The sequence below is a fragment of the Cephus cinctus genome, unplaced genomic scaffold, assembly GCF_000341935.2.
Source record: "Cephus cinctus unplaced genomic scaffold, Ccin1 Ccin1_scaffold0013, whole genome shotgun sequence".
In the NCBI taxonomy this organism is placed as follows: domain Eukaryota; kingdom Metazoa; phylum Arthropoda; class Insecta; order Hymenoptera; family Cephidae; genus Cephus; species Cephus cinctus.
In genome coordinates, this window is record NW_014332762.1 from 57,921 (window position 1) to 82,278 (window position 24,358).

The window sequence follows — 24,358 nt, forward strand, 5'->3', positions numbered from 1 at the left end:
GGGGGGGGGGGGGGTGTCTGGAGTTGGAGACGGCTGCTGCTCAGAGGACTTCCGTACAAACAATTTCGGTACCCAGCCTGTTGCTTCTAGAGAGGTTCGATTGTAAATGAACTGCAAAAAAAAGAAATTAACGAAATTATCCAAGATGAAAGAGATTGACGAAAGTCGACTGAGACTAATAGGGTCAGGAAGTGACGTAACGATACCAGTGATGAATAAATGGTTGTGGTGATACAGGTTGTATTAATACGTGTTGTATTAATGCATAGTCAAGTTAACGAGACACGCTATTTATAACGCTTTAATATATTTATGTACGAAAAGACGAAGAAAAAGAATGGCGAGCGACTCGAGGGAGTGTGGATTAAATTTTTGGAGATAAAAAATACAGAAAGAACCGTTGAAAACATTCACAAGAGCTCGCACGAGACTCGAGCAATTCTTATAATTATATATTTTTCTTTCTTCTTGCGGAGCATTTTTAATGTTGCAGTATTTTGATAAAACTGTGTGATACTCTTGATATGTATATCGATGCGAAGGACGTTAGCGTTAATTATAATTTTTACGTAAGGGACGCGACGATGGAAACTTATTGATTTCAATGATACATTTCAATCTCAGTTCCAGGTTAAATCCAAAAAAAAAATGTATACGACTAGAGCGTATTACGTGGTACGAGGGTTAAAATATGACTTTTTGTTTTTAATTTGACAAAGAAAAGAAAAGTATTCAAAAGACAAAAAAGCGTTCCTAGTTTCAACGTACTGGCATTGACGTTGCTGTTTCTGAGTGTAGGGTGCACTGTGCGTCACTTTTACTTCGCAGACTCGCCGCACGTGGCCACCGTTCGCTGTACGTATGGATCGCTCCCAGGAATAGTACAAGTTCTATTAAGGTCAGCAGTGCAGTGCCCACCGTGATTATTTTTTTTCGTATTCACGTGTGCACGGCCCTGGTACCGAATGCGTACCGATTAACGGGAATAGGAGTTACGTGCGATTAATCCAATTTTTTTTTTCCATCACAAGTTTCATTTTCTACGTTGAGTGCTCTGCTCATTTTTTTGAAGGGCGCGGAAAACGAGGACCGAAAAGGAACTAGGGTGAAATTAATACAATAATTAAATATTGTATTCGATAAACGGGAAAGGTGAGTACAGTGCACCTGAAAAGACAATTTTGTTCTTTTTTTTTGCTCTGATTAGTTACCAATTTTATCTGTGTAAACTTTTTAACATGTCTCTTTACGATCGATGGACGTCTCATTTATGGATATTATTAACTTGATATTTCTTTTTTCTTTTTCATTCTTATCTTTTGATTTCGTCGTTCGCTTTGTTATCTCTCTCTCTCTCTCATGATTCGTAGACAATATACTGCTGGCAGTAAAACTATTTTGTATATAATTGTGTAAACTTTTTCGTTTGCTTTTTTTTTTTTCATTGTTAGTTTTATTTTTATTATTACGTATTTTCGTCCTCGTCTCCAGATCAAATAGACGTAGAGACAATCCATTGTAAATAAAAATGACGATAGTATCGACGGGGCAGTAATTTGGATTAAAAAAATTCGCCCACGAATATTCAAATATACGAAATCACCACCAATCGTCGTCCAGAGACTTTTTCGTCTCTCTTAGTTTTATAAAAACGAAAAAACAGATATATATATATATATATTGACATAAATTTACACGATCGATAATCAACGATCGACGAGACTTTTAGTAAGATTTTGTCGCCTATTGCGACTAATGTAAATGATGAAATCATTAGGTCCTTAGATAGATCACAAACCGAATACACGTATAATATATATTATATACATCTAAACAATGCATCTATTTAATAAAAAACTTATACATGTTCCAAACGATGATTTTACTTAATGCCTCTATTTCAAGCTGATACCTTAACGCATTATTTAACGCTTAAAACAAATTCTGATATCAATTAAATTTGATTTAGAATTATTTATTTTCACTCCTACAATAGTGCCTAATTTTTTCGGGAATATTTTTACCCCCTATAAAAAATGCATGTGCAACCATAAGAGCGTTGCACCTGCACGGTTCAATATATCTAAAGTGCATCGTGCGCAGAATCTGTCAGAATTCACTGGTGAAAATAGGCAGTCGATAAGAATGACAAGATCGATAAGCTATAAAATTGTTGAAAAAAAAAAACAAAAAAAAAATTTAATGCATCCGTTAATCACACACATCGTTAACACATGCATTCTCGGTGCACCGAATTAATGCACTTATTGTTACGTTAACTGCGGAACTACCACGTGACACTGAATAATGCGTGGATGCGTTAACCCGCACTTGGGTACAATTGGTCATGTGTGCAGAGAAGCACATATGCGCATGGCTGCAAAGTAGAGCATTCTATATATTTTCGCACACGTTCGTATATATCCGTCTACTAGGTAGAGCCAGAGCTATGTATCGTTAGACAGTCGTTAGTAATCTCCAAACGAAGAAACATATTATCCATCGGCTCGCAGAACAACAAAACGAAGGAAGAATTGAAATTTCCGTCGGACGATTTTGTTCGTTACAAAAAAAAAAAAAACGAAAAAAAAATAATAAAAAATAAAAAAGAGAAAATAAGAATAGGAATTGTGTTGGATCAATTATTTTATTTGTGGAATAATATTTTGTTAATTTCTCATACATTTTTTGTGCACGTCGACAACGCGCGGGCACAGCTTTACGAAGAAATCGACATATAATTATTATATTTAAATTTTTCTGACTTGCCTCGAATAAGAATATTTTGTATATTTTGAAAAAAAATTTTTTTTTGTTATTTTCAAAATACTCAACCCATCAGACCTATGTTTTATTATCTTTATTGTATTTTTAATTTTTGTTTTCCCCTCGTTTTCATCCAAAATCATTATTGTCATTGATACTTCGATTGTAATTCGTATCCTGTGACTTATTAAAGGAGTTTCTTTTGGACGACACTGCGAATAACATAGGTGAGATTTTATAAATTTCAATTTATTCTTTTTCACAGTTCTATGCGTCTTCTTATCGTGTCTAGTATCGATATTGTTTCTTTCGAAATTTTCAACCTGTCGCTAACAGACCAATTGCGCTTTTTTAATATCCTCATTCTCAAATAGTTTTGCCAAGATTTTGGCGTAACTCAAAGTACACGCGTATTTATTGACTGAGCAAAGTCCTCCTGCCAAATATTTATTTTTATATATCTTTTACCAAGAAACTGCTCTTCATCTTGATATACGTATGACGAGTACATAACAATGTACGTAAATAAATATATATATATATATAGCGGATATATATATGCGCATATACGTAACATACGCTTACGCCATTTAACCTATAAAACTATGCAAAGTTCATCATAAATAGCGCCGAATCATTTGCGACATTATGAACCTTAAATCGGATCTCTTAATAGTGACAAAGTCAATTTAAATCGAGACATTGAAATTCCATCGAAATATATAATTTTTCAAATTAACTCTACGTCCCATTCAACGCGCTGGCACTCGAAAGAAAAATTCTATTGAAACAGATAAGAGAAACAGCTGACTTTAATTTTTGACATTTCCCATCCATCAGACATCTCGCGTATTTCTCCCTTTTCCATGTTGCATCATCGTGACGTCATAAAAATGCTCTTTCAATATTCGTATCGCATTAGCGCAAAGTCAAATCTGTAAGTTTCGTAAACCACAGTAACAGACTTTAATACAATAACCGAATAAATGCTGAATTAAAAATAGCAATAATTAATCAGATCCACGTGCAATGATTTTTCGACAGGTGTACGCGACTGTACGAAATACCACTATAAGATAAATCAACGTTTTATTTATAATCGCGATGAATATTTATATCTAAATAAAAAAAAAAGTAATTTCAATTGAAAAATTTCTATAACAAATATTCATTCGCCCGCCGATACAAGAATCTCAACTTCACATTCGTATCAACCAATCGCATCGCAACCAAGTGCATTGCAATTGCATTTCTTTGATTGAAGGTCGTACAAATAATTCATCGGAAATTTTCAGTACTCGCCATGCATAAAGTACACAGTGCCATTCAATATACGTATATTAAACATATGTGACTTGTATATAATGATATAAGAAAAAATCGTGGTTAATTAACCTTTCTTAAATTAATATAACCTTGCGCGATTAACGAGACATCCTCGATACGTAACATTGCAAGATTATCGAACAAAACGAAACCTAATGCTCATTAATCAAAGTCAACATTGTTAATTCGCTCTTCGTATACGCGAATTAAATAATCGTTATCAGTGGTACGTGAACGAATTTGAGGAATTTATCGACCAGCGCCGACCCACGCGTGAACGGGACTTTAAACTAGACTTAAGCATTGCAATCTACCCAATAATTTTGACATCCTCGTCGGAGGGTAACTGGGGATCCACTGACCGTATGTGGTTCATACATGTAGATAATTTATTCACATACACTACGAGCTCATATGGAGGCACAAATTCATATGTGAATATTTTTATCTACTGGGATACGCATATACACATGTGCTACTTGGAACAATGTCACTTACGTTATATTTAGACGGCCACTAATTTTGGACCAAGGATAATTAATGGATATATCAATCACAGTATATTGACAACTGTTATGAAATTTTTTTAATTACTTAAATTTACTTTAAACATTTTTTTTTCGTAATAACGGATAATCGTTATATATTATTGATAAGGGCACGATATCGGTTACACGTGTAAGTGATGATTTAAGAAATTTTCTGCAAAACTGTCATACGTCAAAATTTGCATGCACGAGTGTAAATGATTTTCGTAATGCATTCCTGAAACCTGGATACTTTTTGACTTTTGGCCAAAATACACGTGTCTCGGGCGAACTAGGTTGCAGTGCAACGTATACGTGGTATGAGCTAGGTAATTTTGAAAATAAAAAAAAAAAATTCTGATTTCTATATATTTCTCCCACGTGTCAGTTACATAGGCGTGTTTTGGTATTGTTAGACGTACGAAGGAAACGACCGGGACAAATATTTACCGAGTATCGATATACCTAGAAAGATACGTTCGATATGATAATAGGGCGAATACAATTCATTTAACAGTATTTGACCTCAATGCAAAGACGATTGAGTGCAATCAATTTGAAAAGTTGTTATGAGCTTACGTATATGCGAATATATATATAGCCACGTATGAAGATATGTGTATAGATACATGGCGTGTATTGGGACGGGTCTATATCTGTCCTACGTTATTATTGCCTACTGTCAAATTGAACCACGTATTGGTTTATTACTGGCCATAATTAATATGATCCGTTATAATGCGTGCGGGAATACCAATGAATTGTATCACGGGAATGAATCCGCATTTACGGCTGCTCTTTTATCGCACGACTATGAATGACTGGCTGGAGCACCAGTTACGTCGGATATACGCACGCTAATCTGGGTCAAACTTTAATTAATGCAATTTCGTATTTTATTGCACTGATTGTCTGTTAAATCCATCTACGTCGTCCACGTCTATTTCTATGCATGGTTTTGTTTCTGACGCAAACACGAGGAACAGAGTGAGGGCAAAATGATATGGAGATTCGATTGAGTGAAAAAAAAAAAAAAAAAAAAAAATTTACGATCCTGAATAAAAATTTATCGTGGAATAATCGTGGCGATTTTACTTTCAGAAAGATTTCTATCCACTTTCACGGACGTTTAGATTGTCATGGAAAGTAAGAATGGAGAGTCCATCAATATGCAACTGGTCAACACACAGAGTCCATACAAGTAAGTTTTTATGTATTAGAAAAAAGAAAATGTAAAAAAAATTTTTAATAGCAAAAAATGCTTCCTTGGAGTAAGTCAGGGAAGAACGTTGAAGTGCGAGAGAAAGTTGTGGTCATGTGTATTTTTCTTCCAGGGCCAATAATCAATCACCAGAAAATGGTCCATTACGATCGGATGGCACAGCATCTCCCACGACCGATTCAGGCGAATCGTACGATCCTCACAAGCATCGTAACAGACCAAATCCTACCACGTGAGCATTAATTGACGTGGTAAACGTGCTAAGGAACTGCATCGCGTTTGATGCACTTTTGACGCAAGCTATATCTTAGTATCGATAACTATTCTTATTTGCAGAAATGCAGAGACGTTAATTCACTTGCTCAAGGGGAGCCTGGGTACGGGTATACTTGCGATGCCAAATGCATTTAGCAACAGTGGCCTGGTCACTGGTGTCATTGCAACCATACTGATCGGTATCTTATGCACCTACTGTCTCCACGTTCTCGTTAAGTCCCAGTATACACTCTGTAAGCGGTTAAAGGTTCCTATACTCAGCTATCCGATGAGTATGAAATACGCATTGGAGCAAGGACCTCCATGCATCAAGTGGTTCGCACCATATGCACCGTGAGTGGATAAAAATTTTGAGTAGAAAAATAAAAATAGTGGACTATTAAAAAAGAAAATTACATTTCCCCAGGGGCGTGGTCGACGGATTTCTCATAGCTTATCAACTAGGAATTTGTTGCGTGTACATTGTTTTCATAGCGACCAACATCAAGCAGGTGAATTGATAAAAGAATTTATAAAAAAACAAAATAGAAATGTCGTTTCGGTCAGATAATTATTTTTAATTGTAATTCATACGTGCATTTTTTTTCTTGTCTGCAGGTAGCAGACAACTATAAGTTAGAGGCTAATATCCAAATTCATATGCTAATTCTATTGATACCTCTGACGCTCATAAACTACATTAGAAATTTGAAATTACTGGCACCGTTCTCGACTCTCGCCAATATCATCACGTTCGTCGGACTCGCCATGATTTTATCTTATGTTTTCGACGACCTACCGCCGTTAAGCGATAGACAAATGTTTGGATCGCTTCGCAACTTTTCACTGTACTTCGGTACCACGTTATTCGCACTGGAGGCCGTTGGCGTGGTGAGTGTTTAACGTATGCGGATCATTTTTTATAAAACTGTTGAGTATACATATGGTACCGTTGTCCTTCTCGCAGATAATCGCATTAGAAAATAACATGAAAACGCCCCAAAATTTTGGGGGTTACTGCGGCGTCCTGAACATCGGTATGTTTGTGATTGTCGCTTTGTACATTCTCGTTGGATTTTTTGGATACGTCAAATACGGCGATGGGTCTCTCGGTAGCATCACGCTGAATCTACCTGCAGGAGATGTGTAAGTTAGTTAATTATTTGATAATACATACTTTATTGTCATACCTGTTTCAATGTTCAGCTGTAGATTACTTTTTGAAAATTTATATTTTCCATCCTTTTTTCATGTCTCATCTCTGTACCCTTTGGCAGGATGGCACAGAGCATTAACATAATGTTCGCTATAGCCATCTTCATCACGTATGCCCTTCAGGGTTACGTACCCGTTGAGATTATCTGGAACACGTATCTGAATCATCGAATCCAGAAGAACAAGTTGCTCTGGGAATACGTATGTAGAACCTTGGTCACGCTGCTCACATGTAAGTGCACTTTTAAGCCTCTTATGTTAATGGCACACGTGAGGTTTCCACAAAACCATTGGGTTTTGTCCCCAGACACGCATGACGACTACGTCAATCGAAACTAGATTATTTACCGATAAACTTCAATTCCAAGAGTTGCTTGCATTCGAGTTTGAAGAAAAAGTTTTGTAATTTTAAAAATTCAAAATTACGTAACCAACGACAAACCCGAATACATATAAAGATAAAATGGCTTCGTTGTTGCAAAAGTGTAAAAAGTTCAAATTTTTAACTCCGACTCGTGAATCAGCGACCTTAGAGACCCATGTATGCAAAATTTCAAGTGAATCGCATGTAAGAGGAAATGTATGCATGGAAGGGTCAAACGAAAAAATCAAAAATTATTTTTTTTTTTTTTACAGTTGTACTCGCTATTGCAATTCCACGATTGGGACTGTTCATCTCGCTGTTCGGCGCCCTGTGTCTCTCCGCCCTTGGAATTGCGTTTCCGGCGATTATCGAAATCTGCGTATTTTGGCCGGACAAGTTTGGTCCCTGCTGGTGGATCTTTGTCAAAAACATACTTCTTATACTTTTTGGAATTATCGGTCTTGTGGTAGGCACGTTCGTCAGTATGGTGGATATCATCAATTCCTTCAGTGGTCCGTAAATGGATCGGTTCTGTTTTCTCGTCTTACCTTCTTTTCTTTTTTCTTTTTTTTTTGTTATGAACAACTTTTTTCGCATTCTCCACGTGGTGACACGTCGGAAGATAGTAAGGGGGGTGATAAGGGAGGAGGCCAGACATATTTTAAAAGAAAAAGGTTGCCTGCATAGAAAGTATTAGAAATAAGAAAAAATAATAATAACAATATGCGCTGTATAAATATACAAAATTTCGGTGCTTTCAAATACAAATTTCCTGACGCGCATACGCAAATGCCAACAATAATTCACGAATTTTATTCTTCATAGAAAACAATGTGTCTAATCGAAAGTCGAAAAACGAAGGAGAGAAAGGTGGGACACTGGGTATAATATAAATTACATAACCTTTGTGCACAACCATATATACGTAGATTATTAGTTAGACAATTTCGCTCTCGAATAATAAAACACTGCCATAGCTCATGCCATGCACCATTTCATATCTCTGGATATGAAATTGAAGTCAAAAACAGCAAAAGGAAAAGGTCGTAGCGCAGAGAAAAACAAGTGACGGAATTTGGAACTGTCACAGTTACGTAACAGCCGAAATATCGGCTTATTATTGGAGGGAAAGTAAAGATATTAGACAAATAATTATTTAGACAATAGTAACGGATAAGTATGAAATTATAGTAAACTTTAGCTAGTCGCAATTTATGAATTAATAAACTACGCGTCGGATTTTAATACACGATGAATATTGAAAATGACGTGTAGTCTGTTAACGCACAATTGCAAGAGATAATTATTATGTAATAACGAAACCGCAATAACGTTAATTAATAAGTAGCGGAACGAGCTGTTATGAAATTGTTCTAGTTTATCGAATTGTTGAATAGTCGTAGAATACAAAGAACCACAGGGAAAAAAATAGAAAAATTAAAAAAAAAAACCAATCAAGATAATCAAAAAATTCAGTGACGAGAGATACGCGTATTATTATACACAATAAAAAAAACAACAACAATAAAACCGCATTCCCCGTTGCATCGTTGTTCTTTGTTTTGAGAAGTTGTACGATAATAAGAAAATTAACGTAAAAGTAACTATAGCTAAGCAATAAAGGAATGAAGTTCAAATAGGGTGACTCCACCAGTGAATAAGCCTGTCCCTAATAAACGACTGGGTTTATACAAATTATATGTATATATAATAATTTTAACAAGGGTGTCTATTCACGGAAGGCATTTCTTAAGGTGTTCGTCTATTGGTGGACTTACCCTATATAATGCAAATAAACCATAAAACAGATGAAGTCGAAAAGAGGGATTTTAAGTATTTTCTATTTCTTTTCTAAGAAAAAAAAAAGGCTTTCCGACGCTTCGCTACACTGTCTTGTAAATAATGTATGGATATCGATGCTGTTAATAACAATAGATCACGATGCTACTCGTTAAATTATTTTATTAACATTTATAACTTAATGCGATCATAGCAATATTATGCGATTATGTTCATTCGCCATGACAATGTATCCTTGCGATAAACTGTCAAGCCAACATGTCCAGTTTGCACGGGAAAATCACAGCGAATGAATTATGGTCGAGTCGCTCTAACGTCTGTATGTACTCGCTAGGTTATACTTTCCTCTCTATCGTTCAGCAAATACTGTACTGTCGTCTCTCTCTTAACCATGCTTCTAAAAGCTAGGTGGTAAAATTTTCCTACGTGCTCGATCCTGAAACCCGCAGCTACGACTCATAGAAGTTAGAGGGACTTGACTGTATAGAATTTTTGGACAATAAATTCTTTCTCGAACAAATCAATTTTTGTCTTATCTAGGCGAAAGTAATAAGGAGGTAATATCAGTAGTAAATAGTATGTAATTAGTACCTGTTTATCATAGATTCCTCATTAGACTGATCGACCGCCGTTACATCCTTTGTGTACGTTGCGTATGAAACCAATGAGTAGGAAAAGAAATAAAGTAAATTTCGAAATGTATTTATAGAGCACTTGTGGATTCGTGAAAAATAACGAAAAATATACATCCAATGGTGAGAAACCAACTGATAATACACACGTTACTCAGGTTATTATTCGCAGTCTGTATCCGATGGGATAAATGCCAACCAACAAACTCTATCAAGTTTTCCGTCATTGACGCTTCGGGCACTTGAAGCTACTATAAAAGTCACTAGACTATAATCTGACAAAGGAATAATGATGTCACACCGGCGATTATCAAACTGAAAATTCGATCCAGCGACGTACGTACGCGTGAAAAATGCTACTACGTGCCTATCCTTTCTTTCTGTATATTCCTGAAACTCATATCGACCGTGGATATTATAATAGAAGATGACGAACCACTGAAGAATATTCCAGTTCGCAGATGGCGCCACGCGTAGCTGCTGTTAATTTCTATTTTGCTCAGTAGTTGAACCATCTTGCGTGCGACTATCGGTAACTCAGTCTACGGGATACGGGCTTCTATAAAATCCAGATTCGTGTGAAATTGTGTGATACGTAAAATCTATTTATCTTCAGTCGACGATTGTTTATGGATTTCACGTGAAGGATATAAAATTTGTTTGGTGAGTGCTTAGCGTAAAAGAAAATTTATGAAAAATATTTAATGTTTTTTCGCCTCCGCCTTTAACAAATTTTTACCTGCTTTATCAATTGTTCTTATCATCTTATCATAGGTGAAGATAAGCTTTGACACCTGTAACCCTCTCACAGGACACGCTAATTATCTACCAAGGGCGCAGGGGTGTTGTTTGTCTGCCGGTAGTCAAATCCCAGGGCCGAAACGTAGTATCGATGACAGAACCCAGTCAAGGGGGCGTCAGTCAAACAAGAGGCTCAAAGCGAAAGTAAAAGTTATGAGGAAGGGATGGTGGACAGGGGGTAGTAGGCATCCAAAGGGTGGTCTATGGCACAGAGAACGGGACGAGATGTGTTGTGCAAGGGTGGAAAAGGGAGCCCCTTCAAATAAGGGTGATGCACGTGTCACACTGCGGGGGTCCCCTGAATTTTACTACAGCCCTGACGTACCGCCAAAAATTACACCGCGTTGCCCCGGAGTCCCCGGACCCCTCTCCGCATTCTTGCTATCGTATGGACAAAAAATATAGACCCACCCTGTACCATATATCAGTATACATATACACCTTCCTATAGTCATAAGATATATTGAATTATGTTTTGTTTCTTCCAAAGAAAAATTTTTTTAAATTTGTTTGAAAATATAAAATTTACTTATTAAAACTTACTAAAGTTTATAGAACGATAAATTCCCATATACCCATCAATTAATAAAATAATCCTAAGCGACTACCCAGAAAGCCTTTTGAAAAAAAATCTCTTCAAAGATATAAAATCCTATCAATCTCATATTGAGTGGGTTGGATCGGGAAACGATTTTTGAACGTTTCAAAGTGGCTGGTATCAGCAAAGGTCAAAGGTTAGGATAGGAAGAGACAGTAAAAGGCAAAAGTAAAAAAGAAGAAATATATATATATATATTTTCCAACCGGCCCGGATAGTATTGTATAGTGCACGTGCTACCAATGCCCCATACCCCCTGAACCACCCCCTTAAACTCTACAAGCCAGGAGTAATGTATTAATATATTCCCCCAGATCGAATTCGATGTGGGGTGGATTTACCCCATTGGACCTGGGGTTAAGGGTTCGTCGAGTAAGGTGGCCAAAGGGCCCCGAAAGAGACTGGGTGCTGCCTCTCGTATTTATATCAATTTATTGGACATTAGGATCGTGGATAGGGCGTCGCGGCGCGCCGCCGTCGCTACCACCCCCATTGCGTACCTATATCTATGTTTTTTTTTTACCACCCGATGCGGTACGCCTCGACACAGGAAAACGATACCATGGGAATTTGTTGGTATCGGAAAGCGATTTTCGGGATTTCCTGCGAATTTCGAAGTAACACGCCCACGCCACCCCCCACCCCTCTCACTTTATCCCGATACCCCATGTTATACAGTGGAAAAGCGGTCTGAGAGGAAACACGGTCGAATGCTGTACTTTATCATTTTCCTATTTGCATCCACGTGTGCCGAGGTGAATATCTTTTTTATTGTTTGTTTGATCTCCGTTTTATTTTATCTCATATTTGAAACTGTACAAAAAGAAATACATTTATTTTGTTTCCTGTTCCTTTATTGGTAGGTTAAACGGGATTTTTGGGAATATGAAAATTTTCTGAAAATTCCAAATTTCGTGTAACAGCTTTTTATCTTTTTTGGAAATTTTTTGAAACAATATTTTTTTTCAAATATTTTTCTTTGCAATTGCCAAAATGATATTTGGTATTAAATTTGTGTAAAAATTTTTCTGACAAACTTCACCTAAACTTGATTGCTCGTTATATTCTTTCCGAAATATACCCTCGAGGAACCCATCGAATCCCAACTATTGCGACAAGTTACGATCAAGGCCGATCCGCATAAAATGAAGGCCATCTCTTCTACAAAGGGCGACAAGCTGACGCCCTATGACGCCCTATGACGCCCGACGTCGGCTTCGACCGTAGGGAGAAGAACCATAGTAAAACCCTCGTAGAATCGTCCTACCCAGAGATAGTACAGGACCGTCATCTTGGATCCCCAAAAGTGCCGGTATAGGATATTGTTAGAGCAGCCGGTGTCAGCCAACAGCTGTCCCCTGTCTTCTAGGTTAGAATTGGCCAGGGCACGTACAGCTCACATCGCTCCCCCCTCTTATAATTCAACCCCAGAAAATCACCCTGCCGGACAAACCCCGACCGATTAATCGTTATATCCCCGAATCCTGATCCAGTTAAGGGTTCTGGCGTGTCACGAATCCGATTAGTAGAAATACCGATTGAAACGACCTGTAAGTATATTATCGGTTTAAAATTTATCAGCTTGTCATCCCCTATTACAATATGCCTGTAAAACCCTATTTTATAATTTTACAAAAATATTAATTGTCATTACTTTTAGACTAAAGATTTTTTTTTCCATATATAGTCACCATCAACCAATCATTTTTTTTTTATATAACCAACGATACAAAACTAATTCCATATTCACTGTTAACAATTGGCTATATAGATACACATATACCTATATATATAGCTCGCGTCTACCGACTGCCGACTAATTTTGGAACAGTCTCTATAGGTTACCAGTTGTTACAACGCTGTCCGTCGGCAGCTCGTGAACTTGTGAATAGTATTTTTTTTCTCGACTCTTCCTCTTGCGGCTCTTACTCAATCAGGAAAGGGGTTGCCGTGTGTCAGCATGCGTGCGCGTGAGCGTACGAGCCAAAAATGTGTATTTTTGGAAATTCTCATGGAGCCATGTATTATTGCAGTCTTGGGGCGAAGAAGTCAGAAATTTATGAGGTAACGACACACGCGACATCCGAGCAAAATAAAAATTGAAAACGTGCAACAACTATTAAAGAATCTGCTTTTCCTTTTTTTATCATTTCGCGTTACTCATCTCATCAACGGTCATTCACCGTTTTACCTGTTTGTCTTTTTTCTTTTCATCGATACGTACTGACGTAACTCGAGGGGACAAAATTTGTATACCCGTTATATAAATTGATTCCACTCTTACGATGCTTAAAAAATTTGTATCCCCGTTATTAAAATTATTCCACTATTGCGATGCTTGTAAAATTCGTTTATCGATATCCTAAATCGAAAAATTTTCAATTATTTTCTGTAATAATAAATTACGGAAATGGATTTTTTTTTGATAAGATGAAATACTAGGAATCAATGGTAAAACTCACTACACATCCTTGCACGATTATCGACGAGTATCACTCAATAGTTAAATTCATAAGGGAAAACAATGATTGTAATTTTGATACCTATTGATTAGGGAAATTTTGATTGTACTGGAATTACGACTATGAAAGACGTTTTATCGGCCGTTTGACACTACTGGCTCTCATATGGGAAAGCCTTAGGCCTGTCTTAAGGTCCGAATAGGTCGGAATAGGTACAGCGTGGATTGTCGTGCTGTATCGTAGGTAGAGCTAGTAGGTTCTCTACTTCCACGAGGTGGCCATTTGAGCCAAGGGTGGCTCCGCCTACGAGAACATAACCTTTGACCATCCCCTTTTACCCGAAGCATGCGCCCTCGCGAGACTGAAATGCCGGAAGAGGTTCTCAGTTTGCGATAGAATCGAAATTAAAATTTTGAAAAAATTTTTTAATGCGCGTGAACGATTTTTAATTTTGTATACAAAGCAGGTCTTATCTGATGAATTAAAAAAAATCGCAGTAAAATTTCAAATTTTTCTAATCGTTCCAACGTGTTGTAAATACAGGGCGAGGGGCACTAAAGTTTCTATTGTTTGCGATATTTTGTACGATTTTCAAAAATTATTTTTATTGCAAAAGTTCTCATGGGAATTTTACTACTGTTTGAAAAACAACGTCACAGTCCGAAATGATCGTTTACTGTGTTTGTGTTTATACAGCTAATCGTTATTGCACCAATAAGGGTGAGCGAATTTTGCCATAAGAAATTTCTCACTGTAAATACAGCTGCGTCGTTAACGCGTAACAATGCACGAACTAGTTCTGTTTGTAAGATCCTGTATAAATATATCACTGTGTATAAGTGAATTTGAGAATTTTGTAATCAGGAATTTCTTATACGCTTGTGATATATTTGTCAAAAAAAAAGTATTAGCAATCGCCGGCTATTAGAATATGCAAATATTGCTGTGCCCGAACATCTGCAAATTGGCCAGCCCTTATCCTTATCACTGCCTTGCGTTTCGATAAAGTAGATAATTATGATTGATTCTCAAAAGTCATAAACCCGATATCGTACAATAGTCCAGGAACAATAGGGGTGAGAACAAGGATCACCCACAATAGTACAAGACCTCCCGCGAAGCAGACATTACACTAATTGCGTATCCCGCCGAATAGTCCCTATGATAAAAAATCCCTAGAAAATCTTGTGAAAAAGTTACCAGAAAAAAATGATTAAAAAATAAAACTAGATTTAATAAAATTTCAATACACTAAACAAGCTTAAACGTCATCGTAGGAAATGTGAAAAATCGTAAAAAAAAAAACTTTCCAAAAATAATTAGACTAACATTTTTACAGTTTCTCTAGTTTCATTTCGATTTAACTTTACCCGCACAATACGTATCCCAAGTACTTGCACGTATACCGATAAATCATTCGGGTGCATTCACACGTGAGCGACATTCAAAATCACGGCTGGGTGCATCCCTTTTCGAGTGTCGAATTGTTCGTATTAGAGCAGGTGATCAAAAAGCCCAAAGAAAATCGACGTTGCGTACCAACCTCCATTGGCCATTCTCCAAATCGTTTCTGTGTTTGACCACAAACCATTTTAATCCCCATACGTCACTGCTTGTTCGTGCGTCTCTGGAATTGTTGAGCGATTACGTATTACGTGCTTATAAATACATACGTATACAATACGCAGTCATATCTCTATGCCATACAGTACACATAAAGGACAAACGAAGAGAAATCAAATTCCCTAGACAGACCAAGCACGTGCTATATGCCTTGGTCACAAAAATAAATTTTTCTAAAATTACACGTACGCTTAAAATTTTTTTAACTTTGAAAAAAAATTTTTTAATTTTACACCCCATTCCAAAATCATATACACGATAGACGGTAACTATCCGTGCATACATACATTCACGTATACGTGAATCTACGTTAAATAAGGCCGCGGTCCTAGGGAGAAAAAAGTTACTAGGTCCCTTATCACTCCTAGATATTTTCACGAAGAAAATACGCTCGGGTAGAAATTGCAAAATATTTTCTCCGACGTTTCCCACACAGTCGAGATAAGAGAGGGAAGAGGAAAAGAAAGATCTACAGACAATATGAAACTCCTTATGTCAAGAAAAAAAAAAAAATGGCGACCATATAGCCAGGGTGGATGGTACTAGGTGGGTGGTGCGGTCGCCGGGAACGATGCCGTCCAAAAGTTTCGGAGGGATAAAAATACGAGCCGCGAGTCTTAGGGGTTGGTTTTCCTTCGTCTTGAAATTTGGGCGCGCCGCGACGCTACGACGGCTATATCCTTACGATCTTTGCTTTACCCAATATCTTCTCAGTTCTCCAACCCTCCACTCAACCCTCCGTCGACCTTCTCTTTTACCCACCACCTACCCCCCGCTCGAGCCACTCACTCCCACCCACCCTTCAGACCTCCGGCTACACACCCACACTTACACCTACAGCTGCTGCCCCCTGGTGGGGGTAGTTTTATTAAAACTCCCGTCAATAGCACCGAGAGGAGTCGGGGAACCCCCCTGCTACGGGCTCCGAGCCTTTACTCCCTCTACACAATGCTACAGTACAGCCTAGAGACTCTGCATCGGAAGAGAAACACCACCGACCCTGTATAAGATAACGGATAAGAGATAAAAATACGAGAAACGTGGGTTGCGATAACTTTTTTTTTTTCTCAAAAATAAAATAATCTTGAACCCCTTCTTTTTTTATCGATTTTCAAAATATTCGATGTGGGTAAAAAAAATTTTTTACATTTTTTTTGTCCTATGTTAAATTATCAAGATTTCGTTTTTTTATCTGCTAGGGCTTACATGTTTTTTGTATTTCTTTTTTTCTTTTTTGATTTACCTCCTTATCGGATTTTCATGAGTTTTTGGCATTTCTTAGGAGTTACTTATTACGTGTCTCTGGCTATGAAGGGGACTATGGTGTAGTATCAGGGATCAACATGAGCTTAACGGCAGGCGCCAATATACCTACCCACTACTACGGAACCAGCCAAGGCAGTCAAGCTTTTGGTATTAAACGTGGCATGCGTGTGTCGTACGCTTTATGCCTCACTGTGAATGTACCTTTCTACGTTAGCGCAAACACAGTATTGCCTTAAGATTCAGACGTAAATTACGACGTTTGCAATTTCGCCTATACAATTTGCATAGGCGATATGTGAAATGGGAAAGAAATTTTAAAAATTTATACAGTAAGGCGTACGTGAAACGCGACGTAAATTTTTCTTGTGCTTTTTTGGCTTTTCTGTGATTAGCCTGATTTTTTTCAGTCATTCCCTTATCAAACCATATTTCCAAGTACGCCTTGAATAATCGTCAAATCGATAGACGTCTTAATGGCGAATTGACGATTTGATGGGTGGATAAAAAAAAAATCAATTTTATATGAAATTCATATTAGGATAATATATGTATAAAATGGTCGACCATTATGATGGGTCACTGAGAAGAGGAGGGGGGGGGGATTGGGTTGACTTGTCATTCGAGTATTAAAAAATTTCGAGTCTCTGGCACACATTTCGACTTTCTCATGTTATCAAATTGATAGTACATATCTATTTTATATTTGCTTAGCTGCGGACCTGCCCAGTGTATTTACTGCAGCCTCTCGAAATTTTTCATTAATGTTTTATTAATCTCGTGCAATATTGGTCGCCTGGCGTGGTAACATATGCTTGTAGTTTCAGGCATGAGATAACAAGTGGTGACGAGTGATATTGTTTTATTTCATTTCCTGAGAACGTCAGGCCTGTATATACAGTGTTATCAGGAATGATATTACAGAGAGTTACCTTATCAGAATTTAAGAATGATAATTAACGCCACGGTTCGAGATTATTAAATTTTTTTATTTTTGGTATCGGTTTTATGTATTGACAAAAAAAAAGTATCATTGAAGAAATTTTTTTTTTATATTCAGGGAAATTCTTCTTCGTATTATACCCTGAGAACAGCCGGCCTGAACACACGTTCGTATCATAGATAATATTAGGATCGGCTATAGCCAAATTTAGGTTTGTTAATTAATATCGCGTAAATATATTTTTTTGGAAAATTTTGTGTATACTAAATCCTCTTATACGTTTACTTTGATAAGAAAAATTAATCGTAGGAATATGAAAAATTTTTTTTTTTTAAACGATAACGTTATGGAGATCTACTTGTTAGTACTGATGATAAGGAAACTTGGAAAAAGATTTGAAAAGTCATTTTTTATTAAGACATTTTATTCAATAAAATAAAATAAGGAAACGACGATCGAAAAAGTCAATTCAGAACTTGATACCGCGTCGTTACCGTTATCAGCAGCGAGGCGTCGCGACGCCCATTGCTACAAAGAATTGGCTTGCTCGTAATCTGTTTTTTCTTCTCTTCCTTTTTTTTTGATCCCCTTGCGGGAAATAGAAAAAATATGTTTCCAATTAGAGCGGCGTAAAGGCGCGAAAGCACCACGTCGTGAATTGCACCATAAATATTGAGGGTTATAGCGACCAATACGATACCATATTTTTTGGCTCTGTAAATAGAAAATCGAATCCCACACATTTTTTTTAATTCATCATTACGTTCAACCTCAATTATGTCACAATAAAAAAATTGCCATTACCTATCTATTTTATAATTCACCGCTGCCATACATTTTTTTTTTTCAAAAACAACAAAACTGTACCAATATCGTTTAAATACTCGGTTTTTTTAATTTTCAATTTTTTCAATTTTGTACTTTTGCCAAAATTTGCAAAAAAATTGAAGAAGCAGTCCCCCTCTCCTCCCTCTCTTCGATCTGTTCCATCCGAGTAGGATGTGTGAAAATCAAATATCCCCGAAGGCCTAGTACACGAATCCAAGGGTGCTGTGCACAGGCAAGAACCCTCTTAAACTTATTCATACGTTAAGCCGCGAATCCCGAGGATGTTTGCCGTACCAGATATTAACTGTATCCATGAACTGTACCAGAAGCGGGTTCTGGATATTATGATCGGTCTTCGGCAACAATTAGTAATCCCTGACACGCGACCTGCACGTGACTAGCTACAGCCCTGGGTGACACGTGCCCTATTTCTATGGGGGGGCCAGGGTGCCTCCTTTAACATATGAAGGTCTGGTCACACGTATTTCGGGAGCTCTTTACTTCATAAATATCATAGGCTCTATTCAATTATGCCTGACTGAGGATTATACGAAGTCTTTTTACTGACAGTCAAGTTTACACTCCAGGCCATTTAAATCCTGTTGTATATATTTCGAGCGTCTGACATTTCAGACAATTAAGAACTTTTAATTCGCCTGTAAAAAATTTATGAAAAACTTATGAATCGTTGCGAATTCTTTTTTTGACATAGTTGTTTAATAAAATAATATTTATTTTGTAATATGACAATTTTCAAAATCAAGATGGTGAGAGCTTTATATTAGATACGGTTTGTACGGGGTGCTCGTAAGTGAAATCATTGGAAATTATACACGCAGCTAATAATACAGGACCAGTGGGAAATATAGTATAGATATATACAGTGTCGTAGAAAATTTGTGAAATATTTACTCTAGCACATTTTCCCAGGATTTCACCCCAAAATCGTCACGCCGTTTACTCCCCTGTCCCTTCTACGATAAACATGATTTCATCGAGACTTTGGAAATTCGTCGATCGAGCAAATATACCACCGTAGCTTTAACACACAAGCCACCAGTCTTCTTGCGTACTTTGACCTTAGGCTTTGTCAAAATTTACCCCATTTTCATTTTGCGAGAACCCAGAATGCCCAGTGAATTTCGTCAGGGTGAAGGTAGCCGAAGGCATATTGACAGTGGCCACGTGGCACCGATAGCACGTTGCACATCCCTGCTATCCATGGGAAATCATACGCCGTAGTCGAAGTTTGAAAAAATTGAGAAAATCACATTTAAATCGTTTCAAAATTTCAATATCGAATACGAAATTCAAAATAAATGGTCTTTACGTATCAGAAAAATATAATACGTCATAATACGTGAATCCAGTACGTAATTCCTTATTGGTGGGAGGACATACTTAACTACCCTATAATACAGTGCCGTATACAGAATCTTTGACAAAAGGCGTGACAGTGGCACGCGCCAAGCCGCATATAAATAATTAAAGAGACATTTAGGTCCAAACCATTAAAGGGCCCGACACAAGGATCTCAGCCTCAGGAAACCGCCATTTACACATATGAATACGGTGGGAAATTTTTCTGTGGGAGCAAGAACGATACTGTATATGACTTAGACCCCATCCACGTACATTATGTAAAAGGTCAGAGGTCATAATTTAATGTCTCTATTTATGACTTTCGGTTAGCCAGGTGACGCCCATGCGTACCGCAATACAACCCGACGTCATTATTAATTGCGGTACGTCTGATTAGCATATTTCAGCAGTGCTGGTTAGCATTTTATTTTATTTTTTTTTTTGAAGCACAAAATTCACACGGGTCAAAGGGTCCAAGGCAATACGCATCGAGATACGCGTTGCGCGCGCAGTGCCACGCTTCCTTTGCGAAATCTCACACGAGAACTCGTCGTGGCGAAATAATTCGAGGATCCAGTGAAGCGATCCCGATCACTCCTGACAACGGGCACAGTCGCTTGTAAATTAGAAAATGATCGCGCGAGCGATTCGCTCTCGAAAAGTGGAAGCGACGGTCGTCTGTCATCGGGCGCCACGTGTCGCGCGCCCAGCGCCACGTGGCGGCATGTTAAAGCGGCTGGAAAATCGGTCCCTTTGAAGATATCCCACTGCACGAGGCTCATCGTTTCACCTTGAAATTTCTTCATATGATAATTTCGATCTACCCACGTGCGTCGGATCATGCACGAGGATCTCTTCATTGGGAAAGTACCTGACATTTTTTTTTCAAATATTAAAAACATTTAATAACTTCTCAAAAATACTCAAAGCTTCTCGAAAACGTAACGAGACGTCGTATAGTTAAGAGCCAGTGTATATCGTGGGTTGTAGGTTTTAGGTCGCAGGTTAGGTTAGGCAGGCTGAATAGGTTAGAACGAGGGTGTAGACGATTGCTTCCCGGGAATGCGTGATGACTACTTTGTTAGGAATGCAACGCAGCATCCGTGCGCCAAACCTTATACCTATGTAGTATAGAGAAAAGAGTGAAACAGATGCATGCATTACGCAGTACGTATAACGAGTGCGAGAGAGTACGACAGAGAAGGCTGGAGGTAGAGCAATAAGGACGGTCAGAGAGAGAGAGAGAGAGAGAGAGAGAGAGAGAGAGAGAGAGTGCTGAAAGTGCACGAAGATACGTGGGAGCGCAACAAAATAGAAAAAGATGAGCCATATGGCTCGATAAGAGCGACGAAGACAGTGAGATTGATAACAGGGCTTTCAGGAATTCCGATTCTCCCCACCATATCCCCCTTCAATTCCTGACTACGTAGATACTAGCCACCCATCCAGCCAGCCATCCCGCCTATCCTCGCCAGTCAGTCAGCCAGTGCCGTAACCCTGGAATCGCCTAGGGGAGTCAAAGTGGGCCTTCAGACTGCTTTCCAACGGGATTCCTTTCATCCTGAGGGAACAGGAATTTTCACGTCTTGTTAATCACGAAAAATGCAATTTAGAACTCCGACGCGTCCTTTCAATGCTAAGGGTGTGTCATTGGCATCCCTTAATTGGGAATGATTTATATTGGCAGAGACAGTCGCGTTCTGGATTATTTATACAAACTTTATATTTATCATTTTCATCATATTTCTCCTTCCTTTAGATTTTTTGAATTACGTCACTTATACTTTACATATACAGAGTAATTCACTAGAAACGTACCACCTGAAGTTAGCGCGTCCATCTGTGTCTTATGGTAAAACCACGTTCAGGCGGTACGTTTGGGCTGAATAATCTGGTATATATTTTTTATTATTATTTTGTCGCTTGTCAATTTATTGACACTGTTATGAATTTACAGTGTCTCTACGGTCCGAGGCGACAATGGACAACGCTAATTCCACGGATGTTACGTCATTGGTCTTGAGGTTAATTACAACAGTAGATACAGGCTGGCCTTGATGACAATAATATTAATTAAGCTACCCAGTGTGACCACGGTAAACTGTCATTCCATTGATCTCGATCAATCCTAAGCACAGTGTCAATAATTGAACGAAGCTTTACAATCGATTAGAGATAAATACTGGAATCGTCCCTTAAATTTAATGCTTTTTTAAAGTAGATGAAAAACTTTTTTTTTGGTTTATACAAAAATAAATACAATTCATTTGTTTACTCGGTGATAACGAAATTTATGGTTTCTGTAACTAAACTGAAAGTACACCCCATTGGTGCCCTTAACAAATTATAATCTTCTTTTTTCTTCTTCTACCCCACAGTGTCATCGGCAAAGTCCCGAATGACGTTCAGGTGCACGTTTTCGGCATATACAGGGTGATGCAGATGTAAGCTACCCTGTGCGTGACCAAAGGGTGTTTTTGGGTTGGAATATCACGGTGTAGCACTGTACGAGGGTGTAAGGTGAGGGTTGGTGAGTGTGTCGCATGGATCACGGCTCGGAAGCGTATCGGCATAATTACACGGGTTGCATTAACGTCAGATCTCGAATAATGCGCTCGATCGCCAAGGGTGGCAGCACCTGCGAAAGATCATTTTTCATTTAGCCCTGGGTACCGTGAAATGGCAAGTGTTCTGGATCCTGACTGATCTCCATTGTGTCCTGCCGTAGGCGGTCCCGTGGACATGAGATACTCTTATGGCATATTACGCAATATCCTTCCTTATATTGATACTTGGGGATATTTGTGACAAAAGAGGAAAAAAAATACTATTTTGGAAAATTAGTATTTATAAATATTTTTGTAAAAGTCAAAATTTCAAAATATTTATTTACTCAATTGGACGATACTTTTATGTTCAATGTTAGTAGGGGGTGACAAAATTTTTAGACTTTTTTTCAAATTTCATAGGGTCGAGAGAGACGAGAATAGGGGTTGAATTATTGCTTAGCGAAGCTATAGGTATATTGTGGTTTTACGTGTTTTACTGTTTGCAAATGACCCAACGTGAAAATGGGGTACAATGCGGAATTCCACAGATACGTGAGGGATTGGTCGCGCGTGTCAGTTTTTTTTGGAAAAAAATGGAAAATTGACAGGGTGGAGGGCTAGTGGGCGATTACCTTTACTGATACAGATCGTTTCACGCCCTATAAGACGTATCTACACCCCCTAGAAAATATGCTTGACGGCGTGTCTGATTTAACGAGTGGGTCTAACCGAGGGAGGCATTGAAAATTGGTACCCCCCAAAAAATCATCCCCCGCACTGTCGCACTGTCGGCCGATCATGGTCACCCTAACCTACGTTTAGTAGCACGTGTTTACTGGCGACCAACTCCGACCCATCCCCCTCGGCTAGAAAATAGTTTGCATCTTGGGGCGCATCCCCATGAAAAAAAAAAAGAACCGGGAACCTCTCGGATGCCCAACTAGCCGCATCATCGGTCCATTGTTATTCTCATTGTATCTGGAACACCCTACGAGTCTAATGTTCCTCAAAGGGGGTCCGCAAACATGAGGAATGGATCTTTTATTTGGGTAACTTTTTTTTTAGTAGGACAATCATACACTTAGATGTATGTATATACGATTTATGGATAACTGAGGATGCATGGAGTTTTGAAATTTCGAAATTTATATTAGGCTTTTTTTTTAGGAACTTTTGGTTATCCACGTTTGGTGATGACCCCTGATGGTCACGTAACCAATAATTTGTGTCTAAAAAAAATTTTACGATGTTATTTTGAAATTTAGATAATATCAAAAAAATCCACTTATGGTACTGCCTGTGTGGCAATAGTATTTGAAGTTTGCCTATACGAAAATTCAATCAGTTACTAGCGTTTGCGATATGGGAAAATGTATTTAAAAAAAAGTCGAAAAAACTAGATTCACCTTTGAAAATTTAGGAAAATTCAGGAGCGTTATTCAATTACCGAATTACAAGATAAAAAATTAATACAGAATTAGCCAAGTAAATTGATAAAGTAAAATCCAACGATGCATATGACCCGAGCAGGTATTCGTGTGGCATCGGCTCTTGGGGCATCGTTCGCCAAATATTGATCGTCCTAGGTGTTCAGAGTGGGATAAAAGGGTGGATCCAACCCCTGGTATACAGAGTGGGGATGAAAAACCGATGGGAATGAGAACCACTGAGGTCAAGATTTACCCCACCAATGACAAGGGCGGTACTCCCTTCCGACCAATGACGTTTGACCTTTTGAGCTTTCTGGGGGTCGCGAGCACAAGCCACGCCCTTTATTCAACCCCCACCACCGGTATCATCCCCATAACACTAACCCCCCCCC

At 38.1% G+C, this 24,358-nt stretch overlaps 1 protein-coding gene and 1 long non-coding RNA gene across 5 annotated transcripts; one reads left to right on the plus strand and one right to left on the minus strand.

Moving 5' to 3' along the window:
- The first annotated feature begins 6 nt into the window (after positions 1-6).
- On the plus strand, positions 7-9,991 carry LOC107264647 (proton-coupled amino acid transporter-like protein CG1139). Of its 4 annotated transcripts, none has more exons than XM_015733144.2 (9): positions 7-1,152; positions 5,721-5,820; positions 5,954-6,073; positions 6,178-6,450; positions 6,524-6,608; positions 6,715-6,987; positions 7,064-7,242; positions 7,374-7,543; positions 7,948-9,991. In XM_015733144.2, exons 2-9 carry the CDS (start codon positions 5,759-5,761, stop codon positions 8,193-8,195), a joined length of 1,410 nt encoding a protein of 469 aa, XP_015588630.1. In that variant the 5' UTR covers positions 7-1,152; positions 5,721-5,758; the 3' UTR covers positions 8,196-9,991. The 4 variants fall into 4 exon arrangements, with proteins under 4 accessions (XP_015588630.1, XP_024938232.1, XP_015588638.1 ...); XM_025082464.1 differs by having other exon boundaries at positions 5,725-5,820; XM_015733152.2 differs by lacking the exon at positions 7-1,152 and adding an exon at positions 2,219-2,993 and having other exon boundaries at positions 5,725-5,820.
- On the minus strand, positions 7,090-10,496 carry LOC112493972. Its single transcript, XR_003059002.1, has 3 exons — positions 10,067-10,496; positions 7,287-7,457; positions 7,090-7,229 (listed from the first exon to the last, which is right to left on the minus strand). It is a non-coding gene; the product is annotated as an uncharacterized LOC112493972 (long non-coding RNA).
- Positions 10,497-24,358: the final 13,862 nt, after the last annotated feature.